At 42.6% G+C, this 27,197-nt stretch overlaps 2 protein-coding genes across 2 annotated transcripts in view; one reads left to right on the plus strand and one right to left on the minus strand.

Annotated features, from left to right (window-relative positions):
* Window positions 1-3,007: 3,007 nt before the first annotated feature.
* Window positions 3,008-8,305, minus strand: LOC115255489 (uncharacterized). The gene has a single exon (XM_062857833.1). The coding sequence runs from the start codon at window positions 8,303-8,305 to the stop codon at window positions 3,008-3,010; it is 5,298 nt and encodes a 1,765-aa protein (XP_062713817.1).
* A 181-nt stretch (window positions 8,306-8,486) lies between these two features.
* Window positions 8,487-27,197, plus strand: part of LOC109431991 (failed axon connections) — a 35,585-nt gene continuing 16,874 nt past the window's right edge. Inside the window, exons 1-3 of the mRNA XM_062857834.1 lie at window positions 8,487-8,574; window positions 18,652-18,702; window positions 24,244-24,486. Of these exons, the coding sequence (XP_062713818.1) occupies window positions 8,487-8,574; window positions 18,652-18,702; window positions 24,244-24,486 (382 nt within the window). The remainder of the gene's footprint in view (window positions 8,575-18,651; window positions 18,703-24,243; window positions 24,487-27,197) is intronic.

Here is a 27,197-nt window from a genome sequence, read left to right on the forward strand (position 1 = left end):
CCAATAAGGCTGACACTGGGTGAAACATTTCAAATTAGCTTAACATGTTTATCTATCATTTTTCTTATTTTGTTGATACATTTCAATGCAATTTTGATTATTGATGCATAGATACATCTAATCTTGTATCGTCAGAACGGAGAACATGTTGAAAAATCATCAAACTGAGAAATACGAATAGAAAATGAGATGGAAAATGTTTGCATCGATTTTTCTCAATGTTTACGTTCCGGGATAAGCCCTTTCTTTTGGGATTTTACCCAAAACTCAACTTTTTTAATGACTTACTTATAATGCGGTTCACCCGATTCTTTTTAGCATGGGTCGTTTTTTGGCCATGACTCAGTTAATTTTTAACCACGGCAAAATGGCGATTAGCAACCGAAGAATCTAGTAATTCAACCAAATGCCATCAAGATGACGAGGAAACCAGGATGAATTGGGCAGACAACTGATTCAAAGCTGTCTAACAATGGTGTGCCTGAACGTTGACCAAGCGTATCCTTTGGAGTTTACCCTTCCACTAACAACACCCAAATTCCCGTGACACATAGGCCTGAGAGATCGTAGAGCTGTCTACATTTTTCAAGGTATCTCCTGAGGTGGAAAATGTTTTTCAGTTTTAAAGAAACCATTTTTGAATTAAATTTCAAAAAAATATTTTCAAAAAACATTTGGTAAAAGTTTTTCGCCTGAGAAAAAAATTCAGGAGATATCTCGATCCTTCCTCTAACTCTGTATGAAAATCGATTTTGAAAATATTGCTTCGTTTCAACACTCATTTTTATGTTTTGCGTAACGTAAGAACAAACTGACATTCACAAGACGCGACGCGAGACAAGACATAACACTTATCGTTCTTACAATCGCCAAGGATTTAAAAAATTACCTTTTCTGTCGACCGGTTTCGGGCGCGATGTTGCCCATCTTCGGGACAATGTCCGACTGGTTACGCTGTCGTACGATGTTCGTACTCGTCCGCAGAAGAGAAATGTTTTATTTGATGGTGGTGTCAGCGAGATCGAAGAGGCACGATGTGATTGGGGGTTCGTCTTCGTTCATCAATGGTTCCTCAGTGTTGGTGATGAACATTGATTCCCAGGCGTTTAAATGCGAAGCCTTTCTGACCGGTTTAATCAGCTTCGCATTTTTCCAATTTATATTGTGATGAGATGCCGCCGCATGCGCCGCCACCCCTGATTCGTTGGATTTATTTGTTTCGCCGCCACCCCTGAGAGAACATAAAACAGCAGCATTCATCCATCAACACGGGTCGCCTGACACCTTGGATTGGGGTTACCTGTTTGGTGGGCTTTTATCTCCGGAACAGGTAGTCCGTAGTGCTATTCTAAGCCGGCAACTACACGGGCTAACTGAATTGCAGTTAGCTTGAACGCCGTTTGGCCGAAGGAGAACTAACAAACTTAATTGATTATGCCACTGTTCTCCTTATTAGTATAAATCTAAAGAACAAGTAATGCTTAAAAAAAATAAAAAGAACCTCTGGTAAAATATTGGTAGTTTCAACGCCAACTAGTTCCCAATGCTAAAACTAGAATGAATGGTATGTCTATGATTAAAAGCAGGATATGTTTCTGATAATCATATTGCCGGCTAGAATTTCAAAAAGTATCACTGAATCTTCTGAACATATTCCGACCAAACGACCCACTCGACCAGTTAGCATTCGGTCAAATGGCGTACGATTAAACAGTATTCGGACTAATGGCTGGACTCCTTTGCTTACCATTATTGATTGTGGCAGAACGCAACTCTTGTGAAGACTTGCAAGTAGTCATGAATTAGTTTTGTCACTTATTATACTGTCTTTTATTAAAAGTAAAATAAGACAAATTCAAGTTTTATGGCAGTTTTACAGTCGGAACCCGCTCGTTGAGCCACAACCTCCACCCAACCAACGAATTCGATTCGCTAGTTGGGTGAAGTGACAGCAGCACAAGGGACGTGCGCATTGTTTTTTTTAAATCATGTTTAGGTTGGAAGCAAAAAGGAAAAAAAAATCAATTTGTTTTACATTTAGAGCAAAACTGAAACGTTTTGCAAGATACATATATGGCCAATGCGAGAAATAATTATTTTCACCCATTTTCAGTCGGTTAAGTGAAAATATAGATGTTTATGAAACCACCCGGACCAAAAGCAAGCACAAAACACTTTCAATGATCGACAAAATAAAGATTGCCGATGTTTTGCATTTGTTTCGAAGTAATTGTACATATTTTTTTTTAAAGAAATATGAAATAGAAATTCTTCTCGATTATCCCTCCCCCTGGATATTCAATCTTGACGCGATGGGAGGGCTTAACCCATTAGGGGCCGTCCATATACCACGCGGACAACTTGGAGGGGGGAGGGGGTTCAAGAAAAGTCCACGCTTGTCCATGGAGAGGGGGGTGGGGGTCTGTCAAATGTCCACGTGGACAAGAGTAATCTAAAAATAAAACAACTCTCATAATACAACAATATCAACAAACAATACAAACAACATCTCGTTTGGAAACGAATAAAACAATATTGTTGTATCAGGGATCGTATCACGGGCTTATCTTTCGGGTGAAAATAACTTTAACACACGCGCGAATACTCAACTAACAAAAAACTCCGATTTATTCTAAACTTAGCAAAAAAACGGTATATTTCACACGGTATTTCGGTACTTTTTATTCCACGCTGTTGGTGACCGGTCTCGACAAGAGATATTGCAAAAGAGAGCGAGATAAAGGAAATTGACGACAATCGTCGATAAGAAACGCTAATCTGTCGAACAATGGTAATTGCAATTGCGTTTTGGCATGTATGATAATACAGTTTTTCGGAGATGGATTCTCCAGTTCAAATTCAAAATTTAATAGTAACTAAAAACTAGAGGTGTGCCTATTCTGAACTATTACATATGCCGGCCACCTGAAATGCAACATTTCACTGCAAAACTTATCTAGGAGTTCATAGCCTTTAAATTCCTATATTACTCACTGCTGCTTCGTGATCAAATGAAGTCACCTGAACCGGAAGCGGTCGGAGATTCGTCTGCATAGGTGGTCTCTTCTTCATCCGTTGTGGGTAACGGACACAGCTTCGTCACTGCTCGCTTCATTATCGCACCGGTTGGAGTGCGAACTGTCACCACACGCGTCACGCCATCTTGTCCTGGATGCAGTTCCACTATGCGAACGAGGGGCCAGCGTACGGGTGGCAGGCAGCTGTCTTGCAGGATCATCACTTGGCCAACCTTCAGATTGGCTCGCTTTGGGTTGCTGGTGGACAGACGTTGAAGTTCCTTCAGGTACTCCGTCCGCCAGTGGTACCAGAAAAGCTGCTGTTTCTGCTGGATGACGTCGTACCGGTTTCGTAGCCGGTTTCCGGAAACCTCCTTCATATCCGGGTGTGGTAGGGCTTGCTGGGAAGAGCCAATCAAAAAATGACTTGGCGTGATGGCTTGAAAATCGTTTGGGTCCTCTGAAAGCGGGGCCAACGGCCTCGAGTTCATTGCGCTTTCGATCATCGCTAGGATCGTCACTAGGTCTTCGTGCAACAAGGGTGAGTTGCCCAACTGACGAAGTAGGTGCTTTTTCGCAACCTTCACCCCGGCTTCCCAAAGGCCGCCGAAGTTGGGAGCCCGAGGTGGGATTAGATGCCACTGTATACCATCGGTGGCGAGAGCGGACGAGATGCGATCGGTTTCGGTGGTATTTGAGAGCATTCGATATAAGGCATGTAACTCATTTTTTGCCCCGACAAAATTAGTGGCATTGTCTGAGTAGATATGTTCGGGCTTACCTCGTCTAGCTACAAAACGTTGGAGAGCTGAGAGGAATGAGGCTGTCGATAGATCACCGACTAGCTCAAGGTGTACAGCTTTAGTGCTGAAGCACACAAAGAGGGCAATATAGGCTTTGGTGGGGGTGGACTTGCGGTAGGCGGTTTTTACAAATACAGGTCCACAGTAGTCAATTCCGGTGGAAGCAAAGGGGCGACTTGGGGTGACTCGGGTAAGGGGAAGTTGACCAACGGGCTGCTGCAATGGACGAGGGTTTGCACGCGTACATCGATAGCAGGTACGAATCACGCTGCGCACTGCTCTTCTTCCGTTCGTAGGCCAGTACTCATTACGAACGGTGCCGAGCGTAAGCGATACTCCTCCATGTATCAATTTGCGATGGTATGACATCAACAATAACCTGGTGAATTTGTGGAAGCCAGGTAGCAAAATTTGGTGTTTGGTGGTGTACGATTCAGTCGATAGTTTCAGCCGGCCACCGACTCGAATTATACCCGAGGAGTCCAGAAAAGGGTTTAACAGTTTGAGGCTGGAATTGTTGGCAACTGGCTTTCCTCTTTTGAGCAGAAGAATCTCTGCCTTGAAGCATTCGGCTTGAACAAGCATTACCAAACGATCTCTGGCAGAATCGAGTTCGTTTGGATTGAGGGTGATAGTTGTTTGTTTTGCTTCTTTCCTGGTATGGTGAGCAAAGCGCAAACAATAAGCAGTTGTTCGTAGCAGTCGATCGAACGATGACGAACGGGCAAATAAAGGGTTGAGTGGTGGTAGATTTTGGGTCAACAGTGTGGTTGTCTTGCGCTCATCCTCTACATCGGCGAGTGTTGTTTGCGGTATTGCAAGCTTCGGCCAGGTTTCCTCCCCCTCTCCCAACCAATCCGGTCCATGGATCCATTTACTGCTGCTCAAAAACTGCGGGACGGCCATTCCACGGGACACCAAATCGGCAGGGTTGTCTACTCCGGGTACATGATGCCACATCGAACTGTTCGTTATGGTGTGAATATCCGCTACTCGATTCGACACGAAGGTTTTCCAGGTCTGTGGTGGTGAACGAAGCCAGTGTAGTACCACCGTCGAATCGGTCCAGTAGATGATGCGTACGGATTCCATTTTCAGTGCTGTGACAACTCTCGACGACAATTGAGCTCCTAGTTGCGCGCCACATAATTCCAGTCTCGGTATGCTGCACTTCTTCAAAGGTGCTACGCGTGATTTGGATGCGAGTAACATCACCATCACTTCGCCATTGGGTTTCACGGTCCGAGCGTAGACACAGGTCCCATACGCTGACTCCGATGCATCGGTGAAGCAATGCAGTTGCACTTCCCCCATGTCAAAGGCTAATCGGTGGATTCGGAACTCGGATAGTAGGGCCAAATCCTCCACAAAACGTTCCCAAATAGTTCGGATCTCCACAGGTACTTCGTCATTCCAATCGATGGAGATTGTCCACAGTAGTTGCATCAAAATTTTGGCGCTTACCACTACGGGCGCGATCAGACCCAAGGGATCATAAAGCTGGGCAATAACGGACAAAATTTTACTTTTGGTGATAGGTTTATCTACCGAAAAAGGGCCAACGATGAAGCGAAATTGGTCCGTCGCAGGTTCCCAAGAAATTCCCAAAGCCTTTATCGCTTCGTCCGGATCAAATGTTGGGCTGGATGGGTTGGCCAGATTCTCAGGTGGGACTCCTTCTAAAACCTCTGGACAATTTGAGCACCACTTTCTTAGGGGGAAACAACCACGGCTCAGCAATTCATCCATCTCCTTCCTTAGTTGGGTTGCCTTGCAGATAGTCTCTTCGCTGCGAATAAAATCATCCATGTAGAAATCTTGCTTGAGTGCCGACGATGCGAGGGGAAACGAATCGCCTTCATCTTCGGCAAGTTGAAGTAGTGTTCGTGTTGCGAGAAACGATGATGGGGATAGTCCGTAGGTCACTCTGGTCATCTCGTATTTGGTAATCGGATCGCTTTTGTTGAACCGCCACAACACACGCTGCAGAGGACGATCGTCGGGATGGATTTCTACCTGCCGGTACATTTTCTCAATATCGGCCAGCAGAACGACCTTGTGCCTACGGAGACGGATGACGATGTCCAGCAGTTCATCCTGGATGACCGGACCGACGAGTAGTGCATCGTTTAAGGAGAACCCCGAGCTCGTTTTAGCGGATGCATCGAAAACGCTCCGCACCTTGGTCGTCGAACTGGATTCCTTCTGAACCGCATGATGAGGAATGTAGCAAGCAGTGGGTGGTTCTGGTTCGCCATCAGGTACCTCCCGCATATGCCCCAGCTCAATAAATTCAGCGATGAATGCATGGTACCTCTCCTTCAGGATGGGATTACTATCTAGCCTTCGTTCCAAACCTTCTAGTCGCCGCTTGGAAGTAAGAAACGATTCCCCGATGATAGTTTGGAAATTGTCCTTCTTGGGGTATTTGACGACATATCTACCATCTGCTTTCCTCGAAACTGTTTCCTTGTAGAAATTCTCACAACGTTGCTCGGTGGGTGAAGGAAGGGGTTTGTCTAATTCCTCTAGTTTCCAGAATTTCTCGATATTCTGGTTCAGTGACTCTAGGGTGGACGTACAGCATACCAAGGCTTGGGGGATTGACGCGTAGGAAACCTTTCCCGAAACAAACCAGCCAAATCTACTCTCGACGAGGGTTGGTGCTTGCGGACCTAGTTGCAACCGGCCACCCTGTAGGATCGCATAAAAATGTTCCGCACCAATGATGAGATCCACCTTGCGGGGCACATTGAACTCTGGATCAGCGAGAGTTATATGCTTGGGGATACTCCAGTTGGATATTGGGATCATCACAGCAGGTAGATCGGAGGTCAATTTCTTGAGCACCAGGCAGTTGAGAGGGATGGAAAATTCTCCGAATCTCGATCGAACTTCGGTATTCACCGAACAAACTGCTCGAATTTGGGACTCACCAACACCGAGGATAGGTTGCTCAATACGATGCCGAACCAAACGAAGTTGCTGACAAAGTCGGTCGCTCATGAGGCTACATTGCGATCCGCTGTCCAATAAAGCTCGTGCCGAATGTTCGTTCCCATAACCGTCTACAACCTTGACGACGATGGTCGAGAGGAACACGTTTACGCCGCGGGGTTCAACGACCGAGTTGGATGATATCGCGTTAGCACCTCCAGTCAAGTTCGCAGCTACATCACCATTCGCAGTACTGGATTTAGCAGAGGATGGGCCCGATCGATTGGATTGGATGCTGGAGCTGGAATTCCCCGCCACTGGAGAATCAAAACCTGGATGCAGAAGGGTGTGATGCCGCTTCTGACAATGCCGACAGGAGAAATTGGAGGAGCAGTTCCTTGCAAAATGATTGCTCCTGAAGCAGTTGCTGCAAACACGTTTGGTGTTCACCAAATTCAGACGGTCCTTCAGCTGCATCTTCTCAAACACCGGACATTTTACCAGAGGATGACAATCGCTACATGCAAAGCAGCTGGGTTGTGCATGTTCCATCGCAGAGAAGGAGTTGATCTTCGGAGGTGTAGACTGCTGCTTCGATTGCCTGACAGGGGGAGAGTGCTTTGCTTGAGGAGAAGAGTAGGATTGCTCAGCCGAAATGTGTAACGATTCCAAGGTACGAATCTTCCGAGTTAGGAATTGGATTAGGTTTTGATAGGTTGGATCTTCATTACCGGAAACAAATTCTTCCCATTCTTTCAGAGTGCTGTCATCGATCCGAGCACACAGTAGCTGAACAAGAAGACTGCACCACTGCGCTGTCGGCTCACCCAGCTGGTTGAGGATCTTTACATGCCGCTGGAAATCTTCCACCACATTCCGAAGTGCGGACGGCGACTTGCCCGAGACCTTTGTATGGACCATCAACGACTGCAAGTGCTTCTTCTTTAGGAGATAAGGATTGGAGTAGCGATCAAGCAGCGACCCCCATGCAATGGCATAATTGTTCGCAGTAATCGTTAGGGACTCAATCAGCTTTAATGCGTCACCTCGCAAAGCCGATCGCAAGTATTGAAACTTTTGAACGCAAGGTATTTCTGGCGAGGAATGAATTAAGGAGGAAAACGAGTCGTGGAACGTTAACCAATCATTCAAATCGCCGTCGAACCGTGGAAGTTCGATGGTAGGAAGTTTCACTCCGGTTACATGAGCAATGGCGGGTGCCACTTGCTGGATTAACGGTTGCACTGGGTTGGGAGGGGGAGTATCCTTCGACATTAGACCGCCTTTCACCCGGAAATATTGTTCTTCCACCTTAGCCCTTACCTTTGTATTTGCCGCCTCAAATTCTGGAGAATCGTCGAATGCCTCGTATTCGCCCTGGATGGACTCGAATGCCTCCATCAATTTATCGAGCCTGCTCAACCGAATCGCTATCTCGTTTTGGTCACGCTCTGCATCGAAGTTCCCCAGGAAATCGTCTATTCGTTGGATGGAGTCCATGATGTTTTTGCGCTTCAGCTCCTTGGATTTCATTTTCTTCTCCGCCATGATGCCGAAGTGATGGTAAGGCCGCCACGTGAGCTGTGAATGGACAGGAGACACAGGAAGCACCTTTTGGATGACGGTAAGTACTTGGACTGACACTCACCTGTGCCCGTCCAAAGACAGGCCTTGTTTCATAATATAAAGCAGGAACTAGTTTTATCCACCGGCCCGGATGCCGATTAGGATGGGTTGGAATACCGAAATGGGATGTACTGCCACCAAAGTTGCACCGAATCCGCTCGAGTGCTTGGGAATGGATGATCGTCTTTTCCGTATGTGGTAGGGATGAGGAACCAGCTTCGTACCACGGTATGGGATGGGGTATGCCAGTAAATGCAGCGGTAGTAATAGCAACCGCGTGCCCAACACCAACAGCAGCAATACGTTTAAAATCCTGAAGGGGGCAAAAAAGGACCCAGGAAGTACCTCTCAAAGAAATATGGAACGGTTGGACAGATACTCACATGGAGCCTGTCTTCAACAGGCCTTGTACTTTTTGAGCAGGTACTGCTATCTGGAACAATCCTTCCGTAGAAAGTGGGGTTAGCTTGGGTCCGAGCGTCGCGGTGATTCTAGGGAAAATCCAACACCCGTGATCCTGGTCACGGCACCAAAAATGTTGTATCAGGGATCGTATCACGGGCTTATCTTTCGGGTGAAAATAACTTTAACACACGCGCGAATACTCAACTAACAAAAAACTCCGATTTATTCTAAACTTAGCAAAAAACGGTATATTTCACACGGTATTTCGGTACTTTTTATTCCACGCTGTTGGTGACCGGTCTCGACAAGAGATATTGCAAAAGAGAGCGAGATAAAGGAAATTGACGACAATCGTCGATAAGAAACGCTAATCTGTCGAACAATGGTAATTGCAATTGCGTTTTGGCATGTATGATAATACAGTTTTTCGGAGATGGATTCTCCAGTTCAAATTCAAAATTTAATAGTAACTAAAAACTAGAGGTGTGCCTATTCTGAACTATTACAAATATCTCGTATCATTGATACAGTTCTCTTATTCATTTTTTTTCTTTATCAAATAGTCTTCTGGAAGTTCGAAATTTAGCGTAGACCATTAAAGTGTTGTAGTATCTTTAAAATTGTCAATAAATTTCTCAATGGATTACTTGCAATTTCATATCAATTTTCAAAATTACTTTAATTTTTTAAAATATCAGAAGAAATATTCTAATCCTTCTAAATTTTGCAGGTTTGCTTCATAATGTTATTTTAATTTTCCCAAATATGAAACAGCCTAAATCTTTGCACTATAATTCAATTTCGAAATTGCACTATTCTTTCTCGAAATTTGTTTTTTTTTGTTTATGCAAAAAAAAGCAGAAGTTTTCAGAATTTTTCATATAAAATCATCTTTACAAAAATTAGACAGCCTTAGATTAAAGAAAAGGGCTGCAAAACGGTGAGTCGATAAGGAGAGCGTCCAATATAGCTCTGGTCCTCACAAGTTCCTACCTCATGCTTCCACGGGTCAAACGATGACAAAGACCGCCAGCTAAGAGTTGTGTGCTTAGCTGGTAGCGCAGCCTGGGCACTGTTGTCCTTCTGACTTCAGCTAGATTGAGGAGGTACGATCCGAGTGTCTGTTCACCAAGGAGGTGCGGCTCAAACAGCGTCTGTTCTGGCATCCAGCGGCTGAGTAAGAAACGCTGCACCACGCCCAGCTAGATCCAAGGTGGTAGCCCCATCAGCGTGGTCGTCCCAGTGTTGGTTGGGACGTTAAACAGAACTGGCACGATGGCCCTCCGGCGAGACAGGAGTGTTGGCGTAGGCCCAATAAGCCACCCGTAAAAATCCCCATAGCGAATAACATAGGAGAAAATACGACTCGATACAATCGGCAAAGACCCACGCGACGAAATAAGGACTACGATTGGAAACTTGGAACATGGAATTGCAAGTCACTAGGTTTCGCAGGATGTGACAGGATAATCTATGACGAACTACATCCCCGCAACTTCGACATCGTGGCGTTGCAGGAACTTTGTTGGACTGGACAGAAAGTGTGGAAAAGCGGGCATCGAGCGGCTACCTTCTACCAAAGCTGTGGCACCACCAATGAACTGGGAACAGGATTTATAGTGTTGGGCAAGATGCGACAACGTGTGATCGGGTGGCAGCCGATCAACGCAAGGATGTGCATGTTGAGAGTTAAGGGCCGTTTCTTCAACTACAGCATCATCAACGTCCACTGCCCACACGAAGGGAGACCCGATGATGAGAAAGAAGCGTTCTACGCGCAGTTAGAGCAAACATACGATGGTTGCTCGCCGCGTGACGTGAAAATCGTTGTCGGCGACATGAACGCGCAGGTAGGAAGGGAGGAAATGTACAGACCGGTAATCGGGCGAAATAGCCTGCACGCCGTATCGAATGATAACGGCCAGCGATGTGTAAACTTTGCAGCCTCCCGTGGTATGGTAGTCCGAAGCACCTTCTTCCCCGCAAAGGTATTCACAAAGCCACCTGGAGATCACCCGACCATCAAACAGAAAACCAAATCGACCACGTTCTAATCGACGGTAGATTCTTCTCGGATATAACCAATGTCCGCACATACCGCAGTGCGAATATAGATTTGGATTACTACTTAGTAGCTGTATGCATGCGCTCAAAACTTTCGACAGTTATCACCACGCGTCGAAGTCGAACGCCGCGACTTAACATCGAGCAGCTGCGTAACGCAGAAGTGGCTCAAAACTACGCGCAGCAGTTGGCAGTGGCCCTACCAACGGATGAGCAGCTTGGCGCAGCTACACTTGAAGATGGCTGGAGGGACATCCGATCCGCCATAGGTAGTACCTCGGCTACAGCACTAGGCTTCGCGACTCCGAATCACAGAAACGACTGGTACGACGGCGAATGTGAACAGTTGAAAAACGAGAAGAATGCAGCATGGGCGAGAATGCTGCAACACCGTACGAGAGCGAATGAGGTACGTTACAAACAGGCGCGGAACAGGCAGAACTCAGTCTTCCGGATGAAGAAGCGCCAGCAGGAAGAACGAGATCGCGAAGCGATGGAAGAGCTGTACCGCGCTAAGGACACACGAAAGTTCTACGAGAAGCTGAACCGCTCGCGCAGAGGCTTTGTGCCACAAGCCGACATGTGCCGAGATAATCACGGGAATATTCTCACGAGCGAGCGTGAGGTGGTCGAGAGGTGGCGGCAGCATTACGATGAGCACCTCAATGGCGACGTTGCAAGTACCGAAGCTGGCGTGGTAACAGATCTAGGAGTATGTGCACAGGACGAAAGACTTCCGGCCCCTGACCTTCAAGAGATTGAGGAGGAGGTTGGCCGATTGAAAAACAACAAAGCCGCTGGAGCAGATCAACTACCAAGCGAGCTTCTAAAATACGGTGGAGAAGCACTGGTGAGAGCACTACACTGGGTCATTACCAAGATTTGGGAGGAAGAAGTATTACCGGAGGAATGGATGGAAGGTATCGTGTGTCCCATCTACAAAAAGGGCGACAAGTTGGATTGCGGAAACTACCGCGCGATCACACTACTGAGCGCTGCCTACAAGATACTCTCCCAAATTTTATGCCGCCGTCTATCACCGATTGCAAGAGAGTTCGTGGGGCAATATCAGGCTGGATTCATGGGTGAACGCGCTACAACGGACCAGATGTTCGCCATCCGCCAGGTGTTGCAGAAATGCCGCGAATACAACGTGCCCACACATCACTTGTTCATCGATTTCAAATCGGCGTATGATACAATCGATCGAGAACAGCTATGGCAGATTATGCACGAATACGGATTCCCGGATAAACTGATACGGTTGATCAAGGCGACGATGGATCGAGTGATGTGCGTAGTTCGAGTATCAGGGACACTCTCGAGTCCCTTCGAATCTCGCAGAGGGTTACGGCAAGGTGATGGTCTTTCGTGCTTGCTGTTCAACATTGCTTTGGAGGGTGTAATAAGAAGAGCGGGGATTAACACGAGTGGGACGATTTTCACGAAGTCCGTTCAGCTGCTTGGTTTCGCCGATGATATTGATATTATTGCTCGTAAATTTGAGACGATGGCGGAAACGTACATCCGACTAAAGAGTGAAGCCAGGCGAATCGGACTAGTCATTAATGTGTCGAAGACAAAGTACATGATGGCAAAGGGCTCCAGGGAGGAATCACCGCGCCCGCCACCCCGAATTCATATCGACGGTGATGAAATCGAGGCGGTTGAAGAATTCGTGTACTTGGGCTCACTGGTGACCGACGACAACGACACCAGCAGAGAAATTCAGAGGCGCATTGTGGCAGGAAATCGTGCCTACTTTGGACTCCGCAGAACTCTACGATCGAATAAAGTTCGCCGTAACACGAAGTTAACCATCTACAAAACGTTGATTAGACCGGTCGTCCTCTATGGGCACGAAACATGGACCCTACGTGCAGAGGACCAACGCGCCCTTGGAGTTTTCGAACGGAAGGTGTTGCGTACCATCTACGGCGGAGTGCAGATGGAAGACGGGACTTGGAGAAGGCGAATGAACCACGAGCTGCATCAGCTGCTGGGAGAACCAACCATCGTCCATACCGCGAAAATCGGGAGGCTACGGTGGGCGGGTCACGTCATCAGGATGTCGGATAGCAACCCGACTAAAATGGTTCTCGAGAGTCATCCGACCGGTACAAGAAGACGTGGAGCGCAGCGAGCTAGGTGGGTCGACCAAGTGGAGGACGATCTGCGGACCCTACGCAGAGTGCGGATCTGGAGACAAACAGCCATGGACCGAGTGGAATGGAGGCGGCTACTATGTACAGCAGAGGCCACCCCGGCCTTAGCCTGACCGGTAAGGTAAGGTAAGTAAGATTAAAGAAACATTCTGAAAAATAAAATGTTGATAATTTATATATAGCTATAGAATATTTGAAATTTATTACATTATGAATTATTTTTGAGAAATTGTTTAGAAAAAAAAACACTGCCCATGATCGCATAGTCGACGTAACCACCATTGACAATGACAGCATTCACAAGCTAATATCTATCGCCTGTGCATAATTGTTACCAGTTTCATTCAATAGATCACAAGATCTAATCACTAGCTAGATGTTAGCGTAAAAAAAACTTAAAATTTTCATTATTCATTGGACGAATTTCGCGCCAACTCGACCAGTGGTTGGCAACACCCTCTCAGAATCGAATGAAACTTGGTGGGCATAAAGACTAGGTTGTTATAAGCAACTTTGCATACTTAAATTTTCGAAAATTTTCAAGAGTAACATTTGAAGAGGGCCTAACTTTTTTTCGAAAAATTTTTTAAAACCGATGTAGCTCAAAAATGACAAGACCTATAGAAAAGTGTTGTATGGGGGACTTTTAGAGAATTGTCCAAGCTTTCATGAAAAAATATTTTAAAAATTCTAAATATATTTTTACACGCTAAAAAATATATTTTTAAAATTAAAAGTCAATTTACAGAAAATGCCCACTTTTTTATGTTTTGAAATTTTTTTTCCAAGAAAGTCAATATTGTTGCCTAACTTTCCTCCATACATCACAAGATGGGCACTTTTAAGGAAAAAAAGTTTTTCTAACAAAAACTTTTTCATGTTATTTTTTTTAGCGTGTTGCGCATTAACTCGTACAGGATGTATCAAGAATCCTTATACCCATTTAATAACACTCAATGGGCATTACAACTTTGTTTGATTGGGTGCCTTCTTTTTCTTGGCGTTACATCCCAACTGGAATAGAACCTGTTTCTCAGCTTGTTTTGATATCTGAATGCTTAAAACAGCATTCTGTTTGCTGAAATTGTATTATTGTGAACTAACATCATTATTAGAAGCGAATGATAAAGAATCGGTTTTATTTCAACAATGGCTAACCACTGATCGATGCAATTTGGAAACTATTACTAAGACTATTGACGAGTTTGTTCCGTATTTTGTAGAAAAAGTTGATAAGCTTATAACTCATGATTTTATTTATAAAGAACAATCCTCATTTTTGCGGGATAAAAAAGAATCTCTTAAACAGGATGAAGTATTACAATTTGTGACTTTTCAGAAAATTATTCATTTATCATTCAAAATTCAGCTCAAGATTACCATTGGAATAATTCTCAAGCTACCATTCACCCCTTTGAAGTGTACTACAGAAAAGAAAATAAGTTGGAAAACTTGAGCTTTATAATAATATCTGAAGTACTTACACACGATACAACAGCAGTTCAGTTATTTATTTCAAAACTGCTGGATTTCATTAAACAATCGATTGATTTCTCAAAATTTACTTTCATGTCAGATGGAGCAGCAGCTCATTATAAGAACAAAAAAAAAATTTTGCCAGTTTGTGCAGTTTTCGGTCCAATTATGGATTGGAAGCAGAATGGCACTTCTTCGTAACTTCACATGGCAAAGGTCCATGTGACGCTGTTGGAGGTACTCTCAAGCGAATGGCAAAACGAGCAAGTCTTGCTCAAGATTATGGAAACGCAATCACAACTCCTCGAGAACTGTATGACTGGGCAGTTAAACAGTCAGACATACATATAACAAAATTGAATTTCTGCTTTATTTCAAATGAACAATATGCAAAAATGACGAATGAACTTGAAGAACTATACACATACAATCACGTAAAAACAATACCTGGTACACAAAAATTTCATTCATTTGTGCCAATTTCTGAAAATCAAATTGAAGCGAAGAAGTTTTCGAATTCAAAAGATAATCCAAAAAAGTTTACTTTGTTTCAGATAGACTAAAGATCTAATATTCAAAAAACGTTACAATAGAATGTATAAAAGAAGGATGTATATATTGTAGAAAAGAAAATAATTGAATACACATATACATATGTACATATTTCATCAATACACAAGCGTTTTCATTGATATAAAAGCCTAAAAGCAAATTTGTCTTGAGCCCTTTCCAATATCAAGCACGTTTTCAATGTCAAGCACGTTAAGATATTAAAAAAGTAGTTGAGCCCATAAAGTTTTAATGGATTGTCCTAATACATTACTGTACGAGTTAATGCACAACACGCAAAAAAAAAATAAAATGAAAAAGTTTTTTTTAGAAATTTTTTTTTCCTTAAAAGTGCCCATCTTGTGATGTATGGAGGAAAGTTAGGCAACTATATTGTCTTTCTTGGGAAAAAAAAATTCAAAACATAAAAAAGTGGGCTTTTTCTGTAAATTGACTTTTAATTTTGAAAAGATATTTTTTAGCGTGTAAAACATTTTTTTATATTTTTTAAATATGTTTTCTTGAAAGCTTGGACAATTCCCTAAAAGTCCCCCATACATCACTTTTTTGTACAACTTATCATATTCGAGTTATATTTTTTGTGAAAAAAACGGCTAATGCGCAACACGCTAAAAAAACTAACATGAAAAAGTTTTTGTTAGAAAAACTTTTTTTCCTTAAAAGTGCCCATCTTGTGATGTATGGAGGAAAGTTAGGCAACAATATTGACTTTCTTGGGAAAAAAATTTCAAAACATAAAAAAGTGGGCATTTTCTGTAAATTGACTTTTAATTTTAAAAATATATTTTTTAGCGTGTAAAAATATATTTAGAATTTTTAAAATATTTTTTCATGAAAGCTTGGACAATTCTCTAAATGTCACCCATACATCACTTTTTTGTACATCTTATCATATTCGAGTTATTTTTTGTAAAAAAAAACGGTTAAAGAACTTTGACTCTTTTTAAATGTTAGTCTAGGTTAATTTTGAAAATACAAAATACGCAAAGTTGCTTGAAAAGGTAAAGTCTTGAAACCTACAAAATTTCATAACATTCTGAGGGGGTGCTGCCAACCCCGAAGACGAGTTGGTGCGAAATTCGTCATTGTTAAATTTTCGAAAGTGTATTGAAAACGACAGTGGCGCTTACGTCAACTATGTGAATATGGGCAGAACAGCTCTCTTCTTAAAAAACTTTAAAAATCACCTTTTTAAAAATATAAAAAAAAACTATTTTTTTCTGAAGTCCACGTGGACAATAGGGGAGGGGGGTAGGGGTCAAAGCAAAGTCCACGCTTGTCCACGGGGAGGGGGGAGGGGGTCAAAAACCACGATTTTCTTGTCCACGTGGTATATGGACGGCCCCTTAGCACTTTAGCGCCAGTTTATTCACCCCCGCTTGGAATTTGAGCTAGATATATATATATATCTACCATATAACCATATAACCATATATATATATATATATATATATGGTTTACGAGTTGAGTGCAAGTGAAGGAATCGGCCGTAAGTGCTAATGGGAACCAAAGGAGTATCCGTTGTGCATTTATCACAAGTTCAAGACAAGTTATAATTCAGCTTGCATAGATCTAATCTTTGAATTATTTGAATTTTCTCAAATTTAACAATAATTGTTAAATTTAACGTAACGCAAGAGTGGGTAGGGGAGGTCTCTGCGTTACACTCATCATTCATCACTTGAAATCGAAAGTACACAGGACAGGGGACGCTAGGATAAGTTGACTTACAGATTAGGTTTCGTTAACAATTAAACTCATTACCATTAGAAAATTATGGACTGATTAGTTAAAGATAAAACTGTTGATTTTAGAAATGAGTTTATATTTGTATTTCTTATTTTTATAGGTTTTGTAGGGATGAATATATAAAAGTTGACAAATAATCTTGATCATTTTTATTTTTGACACAACAATCAGCTGACTGAACTTGTTTGTTTTTATATCTTAGACGATATTATAACACTGACAAAAAAACAGGAATTTAGTGACAGACATGTGTCTTTAGGACTTAGGACGGTTTAAAATGTAAAGGGCTACGGTGGATATACTAATACTTCGGACTAAGATGATCACAGATATGCAGAAGACGACTAGCGAAATTAAGAACACAATTTGACACCTTACAGACTATATTTTGACATAAAGGATTTGACTGACATCATTACAACATCGAATGGAAGCTCAAAAAGTGTTATCCAATGCTAATATGAGAGTTATTTGGGGATGATACTGGCGCTGTCAATGATCAACATCGATTATTGACACTATTGGTAATCTGCAGTAATTTGAAGGCGTTGACATAGACGGTTTTTTTCTCTCTGAAGGTTGCCAGTGACCTCGGATATTTTCGATTTATTTAAATATTGTTCTGTTATCAAATCATTTTTGGAGCTTCCATTCGATCAAAACACTAGTGCGATGGGAATAGTTAAAAACAGTATTTTTAAAAACTACTACGACCCAATACTAATTACTACACACTTTGCTCAAGTTGACGACATCGTCTAGTCCATCGTGAGTATTGGTCCTAGTAAAGGGAAAGTTGGGAAAGAGTCCAGGCTTTGCTATCAGCAGTCCTGCAGCTCCACCTAGTCACTCTACAAAAAAAAAAAAAAAAAATCTCGATTATCAGTAAAGTTTAAGCAACCAAAAACTCATTAGCTCGCCCCTCGGAATTACAGATTGGTTGTCATTTTCAGTTTGACATTGAATTATGACATCCAGGTACTTTTTAGTTGGCTGACAGCCCAACTAACGGGGCCCCAACTAAAAAGCCACCCAACTATTAAGCCCCCAACCAGCGAGTCATGGCTGTATAAAGCACTGCCCTGAGTTTTCAAGCTTGATAAAAGCTATATTAAAACCTAGTAAAGAAATTGTTATTTACTTATCTTCAAAAAAAAATCATTCCGACTGCAACTGGTAGGAACTAGGAATAGGCACGCCAATAAAGCTCACGAAATATCTGCGCCGAATTTCCCAATCATTACATTCGTAATTTTGTGATTGAAGACTACCAAGACAACCGGTAATCATATAAGATGTAACAAGATGATCGAATGGATGTCATATGCGTGCATGCTTCCATGTAGGGGCATACACAGAAAAAAATATTTATGTAACATTCAGCGAAAAATCATGCACATAAAAGGAATGCTAGAGTTAGTGCATATTTACATGATATATCATGTAGAATTACGTTACGTTCGTGTAAATTTCCGCTAATAGTCGCGTAATCGGTTGGAGTCCATGATGGTTTACGCGATGGGTGGCGGAAATTTACACGATGGTTATGTAATTTTACATTAAATCTCATAAAAAAGTGCACTAACTCTAGCATTCTCTAGCATTGCATGATTTCTCGCTGAATTTTAATTACATACATATTTTTATCTGTGCATCGCCTCCACTCTAACATCTTATTCAACATCTTATACGATCACTGGTTGACTGGGAGAATGGTTAGTTCATTTTCATTTTAGTATGCCTTACTACGAACACTCGTAGGTCTCGTCTAATGACATTCTTTACAATCGTATCGAGACACTTAACTAACTCGAATATTCTGTTTTCTCTTCTTTCCAGGTGTGTTTCCATCTACAATTCAACCGATGTTCAATTTGACAATCGTCCATTGTAAGCTTTAAAAAGTAAAGGTTTTAGTCATTTACCGCAGCTCTACATTTTACCGTTGTGACGTAAAATCTTCAGCAGCCATCTACGGGACCTTATTTTTAGCGTAGGCAAATATTGCGCATTTCCCACCTCACTGGACCCCTTTCGCAATTAGTATAAGTGCGGGATCGTGTAATGCAAAGTGCGCAGAAGACACCGACACGATTCGACGCAAAATCGCAGTTTTATTCACAATCCCGCACTTATACTAACTGCGAAAGGGGTCCAGTGGGGTGGGAAATGCGCAATATTTCTAAGAAACTGACATAAAGGTTTCCTCGGATTTAACGTTGCGTAGCCGTTAGTTGTAAAAGAGTTGTTATCTAACCCGACGTTTCAACACTTTGTATGGTGTCTTCTTCAGGAAAAAGATACGTTTTTTGTTCTATGTGGTTTTGTCTAACTTTAACTGTCGGTTGGTGAAATTTTGGTTCATACTATGGTACATATTTATTATTTTTTATATTTTTTTGACGTAGACACTTTGGCGCCAAAGTGTGCACACCAAAAAAATAATTAGTGTTACAAAAACCTAAGTTATGTACCCAAATTTTCACCACCCGACAGTTAAAATTAGATAAAACCACATAGAACAAAAAACCAAAAACGTACTTTCAGAGATGGGCACACTCACTCAGAAAGAGTTGCACTCACTTGGTATTTTCTCAGTTCAGAGGCATTCTTTTTAAAAAAAATAGTGTATCAAAGGTATTAAGGGTCGTACACGCATATCAAAATCGTGAGAGCGCTATGAAGCCGAGTCTCCACAAGGTGAATGTAAATTACACTCACTTCGTTGATAGTCGCGACAATCACGACTTTGGTATGCGTGTGCGACCCTTACTTTGTTTGGCAAAATTTTAGATAAAATTACAAGGTAAAAGTGTTCCATAGTTGTTAATTAATCATAGGCTTACAATTGAATTGCCTGAATTGCCGTTTAGATTGATTTTCTACCAGTGGGCGGTGCTAGTTGTAAATAAGATAGAAAATTCACAACAAGGTGTAACTTTTCATCAAGTGCAGCAAAAATTCTCAAATTTCGACTGCTAGTTTCTCGAATTGTATCTAACTATTGGTACAATTTTGGATTTGATCGGTTGACTCAACTCGAAGTTAAAGTGATTCTAGCAAATATTTCTTATTTGACCGCTGTTTTGTTATCCGCTGTATGTCAGGATTAAGTGAACCGAATGAAATGAAATTTCGTACATTCATGACTCATTATATTGATCTATGAAAACATTGACTCAACTGAAATATTTTTAGAGGAAAAACAAGTTACAGTTTTTTGATAGTTTTCTATTCTTAAAAGCATTTATTAAAATTATGTGATTAGCAACGCTTCTTTGCGGAATTTGACATCAAACGACCCATCAACTGTAAGCCCTTTCCAAAAAAAAAAACTTTGCCGAAACCATCTTTTTAAGTGCTTCCATATTCCACAAGGAATGTTCTCGAGAATCCAGGGAGAATCAGCACGCGATTCCAGGGGGAATTTCCACGAGATTTTAAGGGAAATCTCCACTAGATTCCGAGGAGAATCTCCACGAAATTCCGGAGGAAATCTCCACGAAATTCCGGAGGGAATCTCCACGAGATTCCAGGATGAATCTCAACGAGATGCCAGGAAGAATCTCAACCAGATTCCAGGAAGAATCTCAACGAGATTCCAGGAAGGCGAATCTCCACATGATTTCTTGGAGAATCTCCGCGAAATTCCTGGTAGATTCCTGATAGATTCCCAAGAGAATCTATAACGACATACCTGGTGGAATAACCACGATGTTTCAGGAGAAATCTCCACATGCTTGACCAGAGATGACATGCTCCTCAGTGCGAACGTGACATGCAACATCTTACACGCCACTTACGACTTCCAACAAGAACGAAAGTGAGTTTTTACTTTTACATTTGTGGACATTTTCTGCATACAAAAGCCTTCAAGTTGAAAATTTGCAAAAGCATGCAAATTTTAATTATTAGCTAGAAAATTTTCAAGAAGCTGTAACTTTTTATTCTTCTTCTTTATGGCTCGACGTCCCCACTGGGGCTTGGCCTGCCTCGCTTCAGCTTAGTGTTCTTTATTATTAATTGAAGGGCTTCCTTTGCCAGCCATTGCATGAATTTGTATATTGTGAGGCAAGTACAATGATTCAGTATGCCCAGGGAGTCGAGAAAATTTTCCCGACCGGAACGGGAGTCGAACCCGCCGTCTACGGATTGGCGATCCATATAGCCTTAACCACTAGGCTAACTGGAGACCCCGAATTCATGCATAGATCTATTAAAAATGCCTTTTGGTAACATTTCAGTCGAAAAAGTGCTCAATTGCCATTACCGCAACAATAGGTACTACACAACGTAGGGAACAATTACCCAATGTATTTAAAACTTTTGATTCAAACTTAATTATTATTGTACCTGATTTGATCTGAGATTTTCTCTTTGCGTTTACATTTTAAAGGATAGTGAAAATCTAAATGCAGTACAATGTGGGTGTGGTGGGTCGCTCAAGTTCGAATCCCTACTGAGGAAAAAAGGGGCCCGGAAAAATCAGGAACAAAGGATAATGACATTAGGAGCGGTTCGGCTGGCGTAATGGATTTTGTTCCAGTTGCAAAACTATGTTCCGCTCTACCCCTCCTGTCTCAACGGGAAAACTCTAACCGGGATGGAATTGTTTTGTCAAGAAAATTACCCTACCATCCTACGATAGAAGCCCGTATACTTGTACCTTTCAGTACCGCTTCTAATCATCGTTGCGTGGGAGCTCCTCTGTGCTCGGAGCCTCAAAAGTGCTTCACTAGGACGATAAAATGCCCCTCGCAGTTTTAGGTGTTGCTTCGTTCCGGAAGAACTTGGTGCCTGTGGGTAGGTAGGTAGGTACCCATAAAAAGCGCGGTAAAATTCCGTGTGGAAAAAGCCGTTGTTGCTAGGGCAACTCACACAAGCAGTGCACGAGTCCTGAATCAATAATGGGCGGCATTCGGCCTAGTGTGGGTGTGATGTCATCAACCCATACATGCGCAGTAGCGGCCAACAAAGGATTGCCCGCCGCAAATTTTCCTACCAGTTGCCGACAATCGGCACTTTGTTTTGATTATCGTTCAGGTGCCTGATTGATGAATGCTCGGTAAATTGATTAGGAATTATCAATTTGTTTGCGGCAATTGACCCCAGTGCGTTCCGAGTCGGTTTTATCTCAGAAAATTCAACGTGTGGGCAGATGGGCGAGGACGATTTTCAACCTTGCACTCACACAATCTTGAAGGTCGCTACTTTCATTGGTGATCCTAGTATGTACCCCTACTGATGATGGTGGTACATTGCGACCACTGCAGTGTGTTAGTGGTACAACAAAACTCGCAACTCCATTCCATTGCTGCTCTCCGGCTCCGAAAGTTTGAATCCATAAATAGAAATGAGTTTTCCACGGTGCTTTTCCCCGTTGTTGCCGTTCGCCAGGCTGCTCAGATTTCGTACGCCCGTGCCAGTATGGTACCGGGGTTTCCACAGAAGTACGCGATTGAAGAAAGGGTTGTAGTCACGGGATTTGAACTCAGTAAACCTAACATCTTAGGAGAGTTATTATTCATATTCGAAGATATATATTGTTTTATAAATGTATTCGTAATTTAGTGATTTTTTATCAATTTTTCTCATAATACAGTTCATTGCGTTCTAAAGTTTTACATTACAACTGACATGATATTTTGAAGAACAGTCGAGTTCTTTAATTACATGCTTGATGTTCCAAATTTTTATTTGCAGAAACTTGTTTATACTAATTTCAACATTATCTTTCACTTAAAAATATCTACCTAAACCGTGAAAATTCTGAAAAATACGCTTGACCAGAAATAATTTGCATGCAAGTTTCTATTCCATTTCACAGAATTTTTCATTAAAGATTTTATTTTATAGAAAGATGAATGCAAGCTTCATACTGATAGCAATTTGTAATTTTATAAATTGATAGAAAAATAAAATAACCCCGTTAAGTTCATTTGCTACAGCCACAGTTCAAAATTGTTACAACGAGTTCGCTGTAACAAAATGACCACCATTGCTTTCAGCACAATTCTCTTCATCGGATTGTAAAATCACAGATTGTGTGCAGTATGGAGCTTGTTTACAATTTTGCGTGCAAGAATTTCTTTTATATAAAATAAAAAGAAATGAAATAAAAATTTAAACATTCTAATATTTACGTCAAGTGTAACATTTGATGTGGACACATTCCACGCGTTACGTTACGTTACGAGAATCAAACTTTTGCTCACAAAAATCGTTATATTGATAAATACATGCTAACCAGCATATCAAACGATCAGATATGAATTGAAGATTCATTTTATGCTTTTTAATTGGGAATTTGACCTTTGTACTTCGAAAGAAATCAAGAAATACAGCGTAACGAGACACCATCACTAAAAATGTCGAATTTTGACCGAATGCCAAGAAATTTGCTACTTTCTAGAAGCAGTTTTCAAAGTTTCAGGTACTTCTAATAGTACCTGAAACTTTAAAAACTGCTTCTAGACAATATAAGTAATTATCCTCATTTTGGTGCAAAAAGAATCATAATCGTCAGCAGGAGCCCGGAAATATCGTTCAATGAAGTTCAAAAACCGCGGTGTAGAAGTGCGTGGAATGTGTCTGTAACTTTTTTTAACTACACTCAGCAAAACCTTTTTGCTTCGGCATAGACAACCAAGGGGACACGAAAGATATTATGTTTGCAGCGAGGCGTAATACAGGAGCAGCAGCGCGCAGGATTGCAGCAGCAGCTGCTAACGAATATCCTATGGAGTGTGTCACAATAGCAACCAATAGTATTTGCTGCGAAGAACTTCGCGGATAACCTGTACGAATTCGTTGATAAAACTCACAACGTCCACAAGGAAATTAAGGATACTGTGTTGACGATCCGGAGAACTCTGAGGGCAGCCGTGAAAGCATGGAACAACGTGATGCAGAGAGCCATTGCATCACCTACACAGCAACAGTAAACGCCTGTGGCAATCGCTAAGAAACCTAGCGCTGGGGGCAGTTAACGAAAAATGAAAACCTACCGATAGCTGCGAAAGCGGTCGGGATGAAAGATCAGGAGGTTCCAAAAAGCTACGGAAATCTCAGTAGAAACATGTGTAGTTGCCGCGCAACTAGAAACGGTCGGCGAAGGCAAAAAAAGAGACTCAGTGCCAGGTCGCTCAAAAGAAGATAAACAAAGATCGAAAAGGTCAAGAGACAATTATATGACAAAGGTATACGACCAAAATCTATCAATCGAAGAATGGTGCAGAAAAAGGGGGAAGCTATTGCGGTGAAGACAAGCGAGGAAGGCTATTTGGGTGTCCAGCGTACCATACGAACAGCTCCAGAACTGTAGGACTTTGTTGGATGCGTACACAGAATCGGGCTCTTACGGATGGGAGACATCACATGATCTTCGAGTTGAAAAAGGATTCGAGGAACAAGAGCTCTTCGTGCAAACAGCTTACGGAGCAGATTGTAGGCGACATGGTACAGATTCATCGGAAGAGACCCTTCAATGCGCCGAACTTGATGAGATCGCCAAGGAGGAAAACGTCAAAATTGCCATGAAGGAGCAAATGGAGTTTGAAGACGTGGAAATGCCAGTCCGATTGAGAAGGGGGCTTTCTGAGATGCAAGTCGTGGATATCAACCTTTCGGTGGATGCTGCTGAAAAAGCATTGCGAATCGGCAAAGTGGATATCGGTAGGTCAGTGTGCTCGTTGAGTCTATTTCAACAAATGCAGGTATGGGGCCATCCATTAAGTACGTCACCGTCCTAGGGGGGAGGGGCGTGGTTTGTGAAAGTGTTACAAGCAATATAATAAGTATAGGAAAATCCCGTACGAAGGGGGGAGGGGGGTCCAAAATTCCCAATTTTAGCGTGACGTACTTAATGGATGCTCCCTATGCTTTAGAGATGCTAGGGATTTGGTCATCTGTCACGAAGCTACCAGGGATTAGAAGCTTCATAACTGTGTATGAGATTCGGATAGGTCCGTCACGAAACACTAACAGTGGAAGGAAAGATGCTACCAAAGTGCTCGGCACAAATTTCCCAAATGAAGGAGAACGTGCCTCTGGAGCCGACCTACTGATACCAAAGAGCTTCATCTGTGGAAATGTGGGGCTGGACACTTTGGACACTGCACTGATACGGTGATACCGCGTAGCAGCTGCTGCTGTAAACAGCGAAGGAAAAAAAAAGACGTAGCAATCATCTCAGATCCGTACCGTATCTCATCCGGAAATGGTAGCTGGGTAGCGCATGAAGCTGAAACCGCTGCAATCTATACGGTAAGACGATATCCCCTACAGGAAGTAGTAGTTGTATATCGCGTGACAGAGGACTCCAAGATCGTCAAGGTCACGTTGGACCCCACGTTGAACGATGGATCGGTTCAATCAGCTGCTCCATCAAAAAACAATAGAGAAACTTTGATCCAGAAGGCTAGTTGTTGTTGTCGGCCTGATAAACTTCAGAGGGTGGAGCCTGCTGGAAGCACTGTCCAGGTTGAACGTATTTTTAATTAACGAAGGTTTTTCAAGCACCTATCAAGAGATGGCAGAGCGTCTATCATTGATGTTCTGTAGTCCTGCACCAACGAGGAGTACACATTTGAGAGTATACCCATAGCGATCCGATATCGTGTAGGAGAATGATTACAGGCAAAAATACGTGCGGATAAAACCATACAGCAGCAGTGGAATGCAGAAAAAGGAGATATACGCAGAAGCGCTGCGGTATGAGCGTAACATTCTAAACCTGAATCCGAACGAACTGGTTTCGGTCCTTGGTCGAGCCTGCGATGCAACTATGTTGTGGAAGACACAGCAGCGACAGGTCTATCGTCCAGTGTACTGCTGAAGGGGATCGCCGAAAGCATTTGAAGCGACTAGCTAGAAAAAGGATGCAAATTATCCACTCTGATAAAGAAAGGGAACTATGCATAAGGTACACCGGGGCAAGTTGAAACACAAAGTTTTGAAATAGATTTCAATATAATTTGTTTTTCTATTGTTCGCTAAAATATTGTTTGAATCAAAAACTATGTTTTATTTTACTCAACCCGTTTTAACTTGCCCTGGTGTACCTTATCTGTGTTTAGGGCGGTAAGAGTGGCTCTCTAAAAAGACTCAAGCGCAGCAAACCAGTTTGGATGCAGGAGCTCTGCCGTAACGCGGACGCAAATCCATGGAAAGATGCCTACAGAGTGGCTATGGCAGGGATAAAAGGTCCAACGACACCTCCCGATAGGAGTTCGAAAAAGTTGCTTCCGCAGCACAAGCGATCGGTTTGGCCTCCTAAGCCATATGAAGAGGTTGCCACTGATATTGAATATGCAGGATGAGGGATCCCGAGTTTCTCTGCAGAATCCTGAGAAGCTATTTTCAAAATCGAACGTTGGTCTATGACACGCGCGAGGGACAGAAGAGTTCAGGCATAACAGTGGGTGTCCCTCAAGGTTCAATTTTGGGCCCGATGCTGTTGAACGCGATGTATTATGAGTTGCTGCAGTTCTGCTTACCGAGAGAAGTAAAAATCGTTGTGTTTGCGGACGACTGGATGTGCTAGAGAAAGCTGGCATTGGTCATCGAAATCGAAAATGATGATCAGCCATCGGATGGCAGAACAGCTGTATAAAATCACAATCGGAAAACTCTCCTTCGGCTCGCGGCGAGCAGTGAAGCATCATGGGGTGTTGATTGACGATTGGCTAAACTTCATCAGATACGTCGATGGCGCTTGCGAGAAGGGGTCAAAGGCGAACACATAGTTGATCAAAATTCTGTCTTACAGATCGGTGATCGGGGATCGACTTCGTTATTTAGATATGGCACTCCTATTTGTACAGCTGGACAGTTAACAAGAAGGAACGTGTCGCGGCTGAATATCTCGTATAGGCTATCTCGTATATGGCTATGACGGTAGCAAACGCATACCGGACCATATCTACGGAAGCGGTCTATGCATGCCTATCGAAATTGGAGAAAGACTGTAGGAGGAACAACAGGAACGCGCAAAACCGCGAGAGCTGATCCAATGAGAAAGTGGCAGCACCAGGGATCGAAGGTCTTTCCGAACGATTTTTTGTGAAAACATGAAGAAGTCTACTTCCACATGTCACAGTTTTTATCAGGTCATGGATGTTTCAGGAAGTACCTACTACAGTTCGGTCATGCAGAGTCCACACTTTACTCAACCTGCCCAAACCAAAAAAGAGACTCCGGAACACGTGGTATTAGTCTATTCACGGTTCAGGGCAATACGCAGTGCGATGCTAGCGTATAGTGCCGAAATGGTGCGGATACCAGAGGACATTGGACGTAACTGGAGTAGACTTGATCCACTGTTGGGGACAAGATAGAGTACACAGATCGAAAAAAGAGTGTAAAACTCTGCGACACATGATGCA

Source organism: Aedes albopictus, chromosome 3 (assembly GCF_035046485.1).
Source record: "Aedes albopictus strain Foshan chromosome 3, AalbF5, whole genome shotgun sequence".
Taxonomy (NCBI): Eukaryota; Metazoa; Arthropoda; class Insecta; order Diptera; family Culicidae; genus Aedes; species Aedes albopictus.

Bases quoted from the DNA above. Each gene is read 5' to 3' on its own strand.
- LOC115255489 (XM_062857833.1), bottom strand. From the start codon at position 8,305: ATGGCGGAGAAGAAAATGAAATCCAAGGAGCTGAAGCGCAAAAACATC.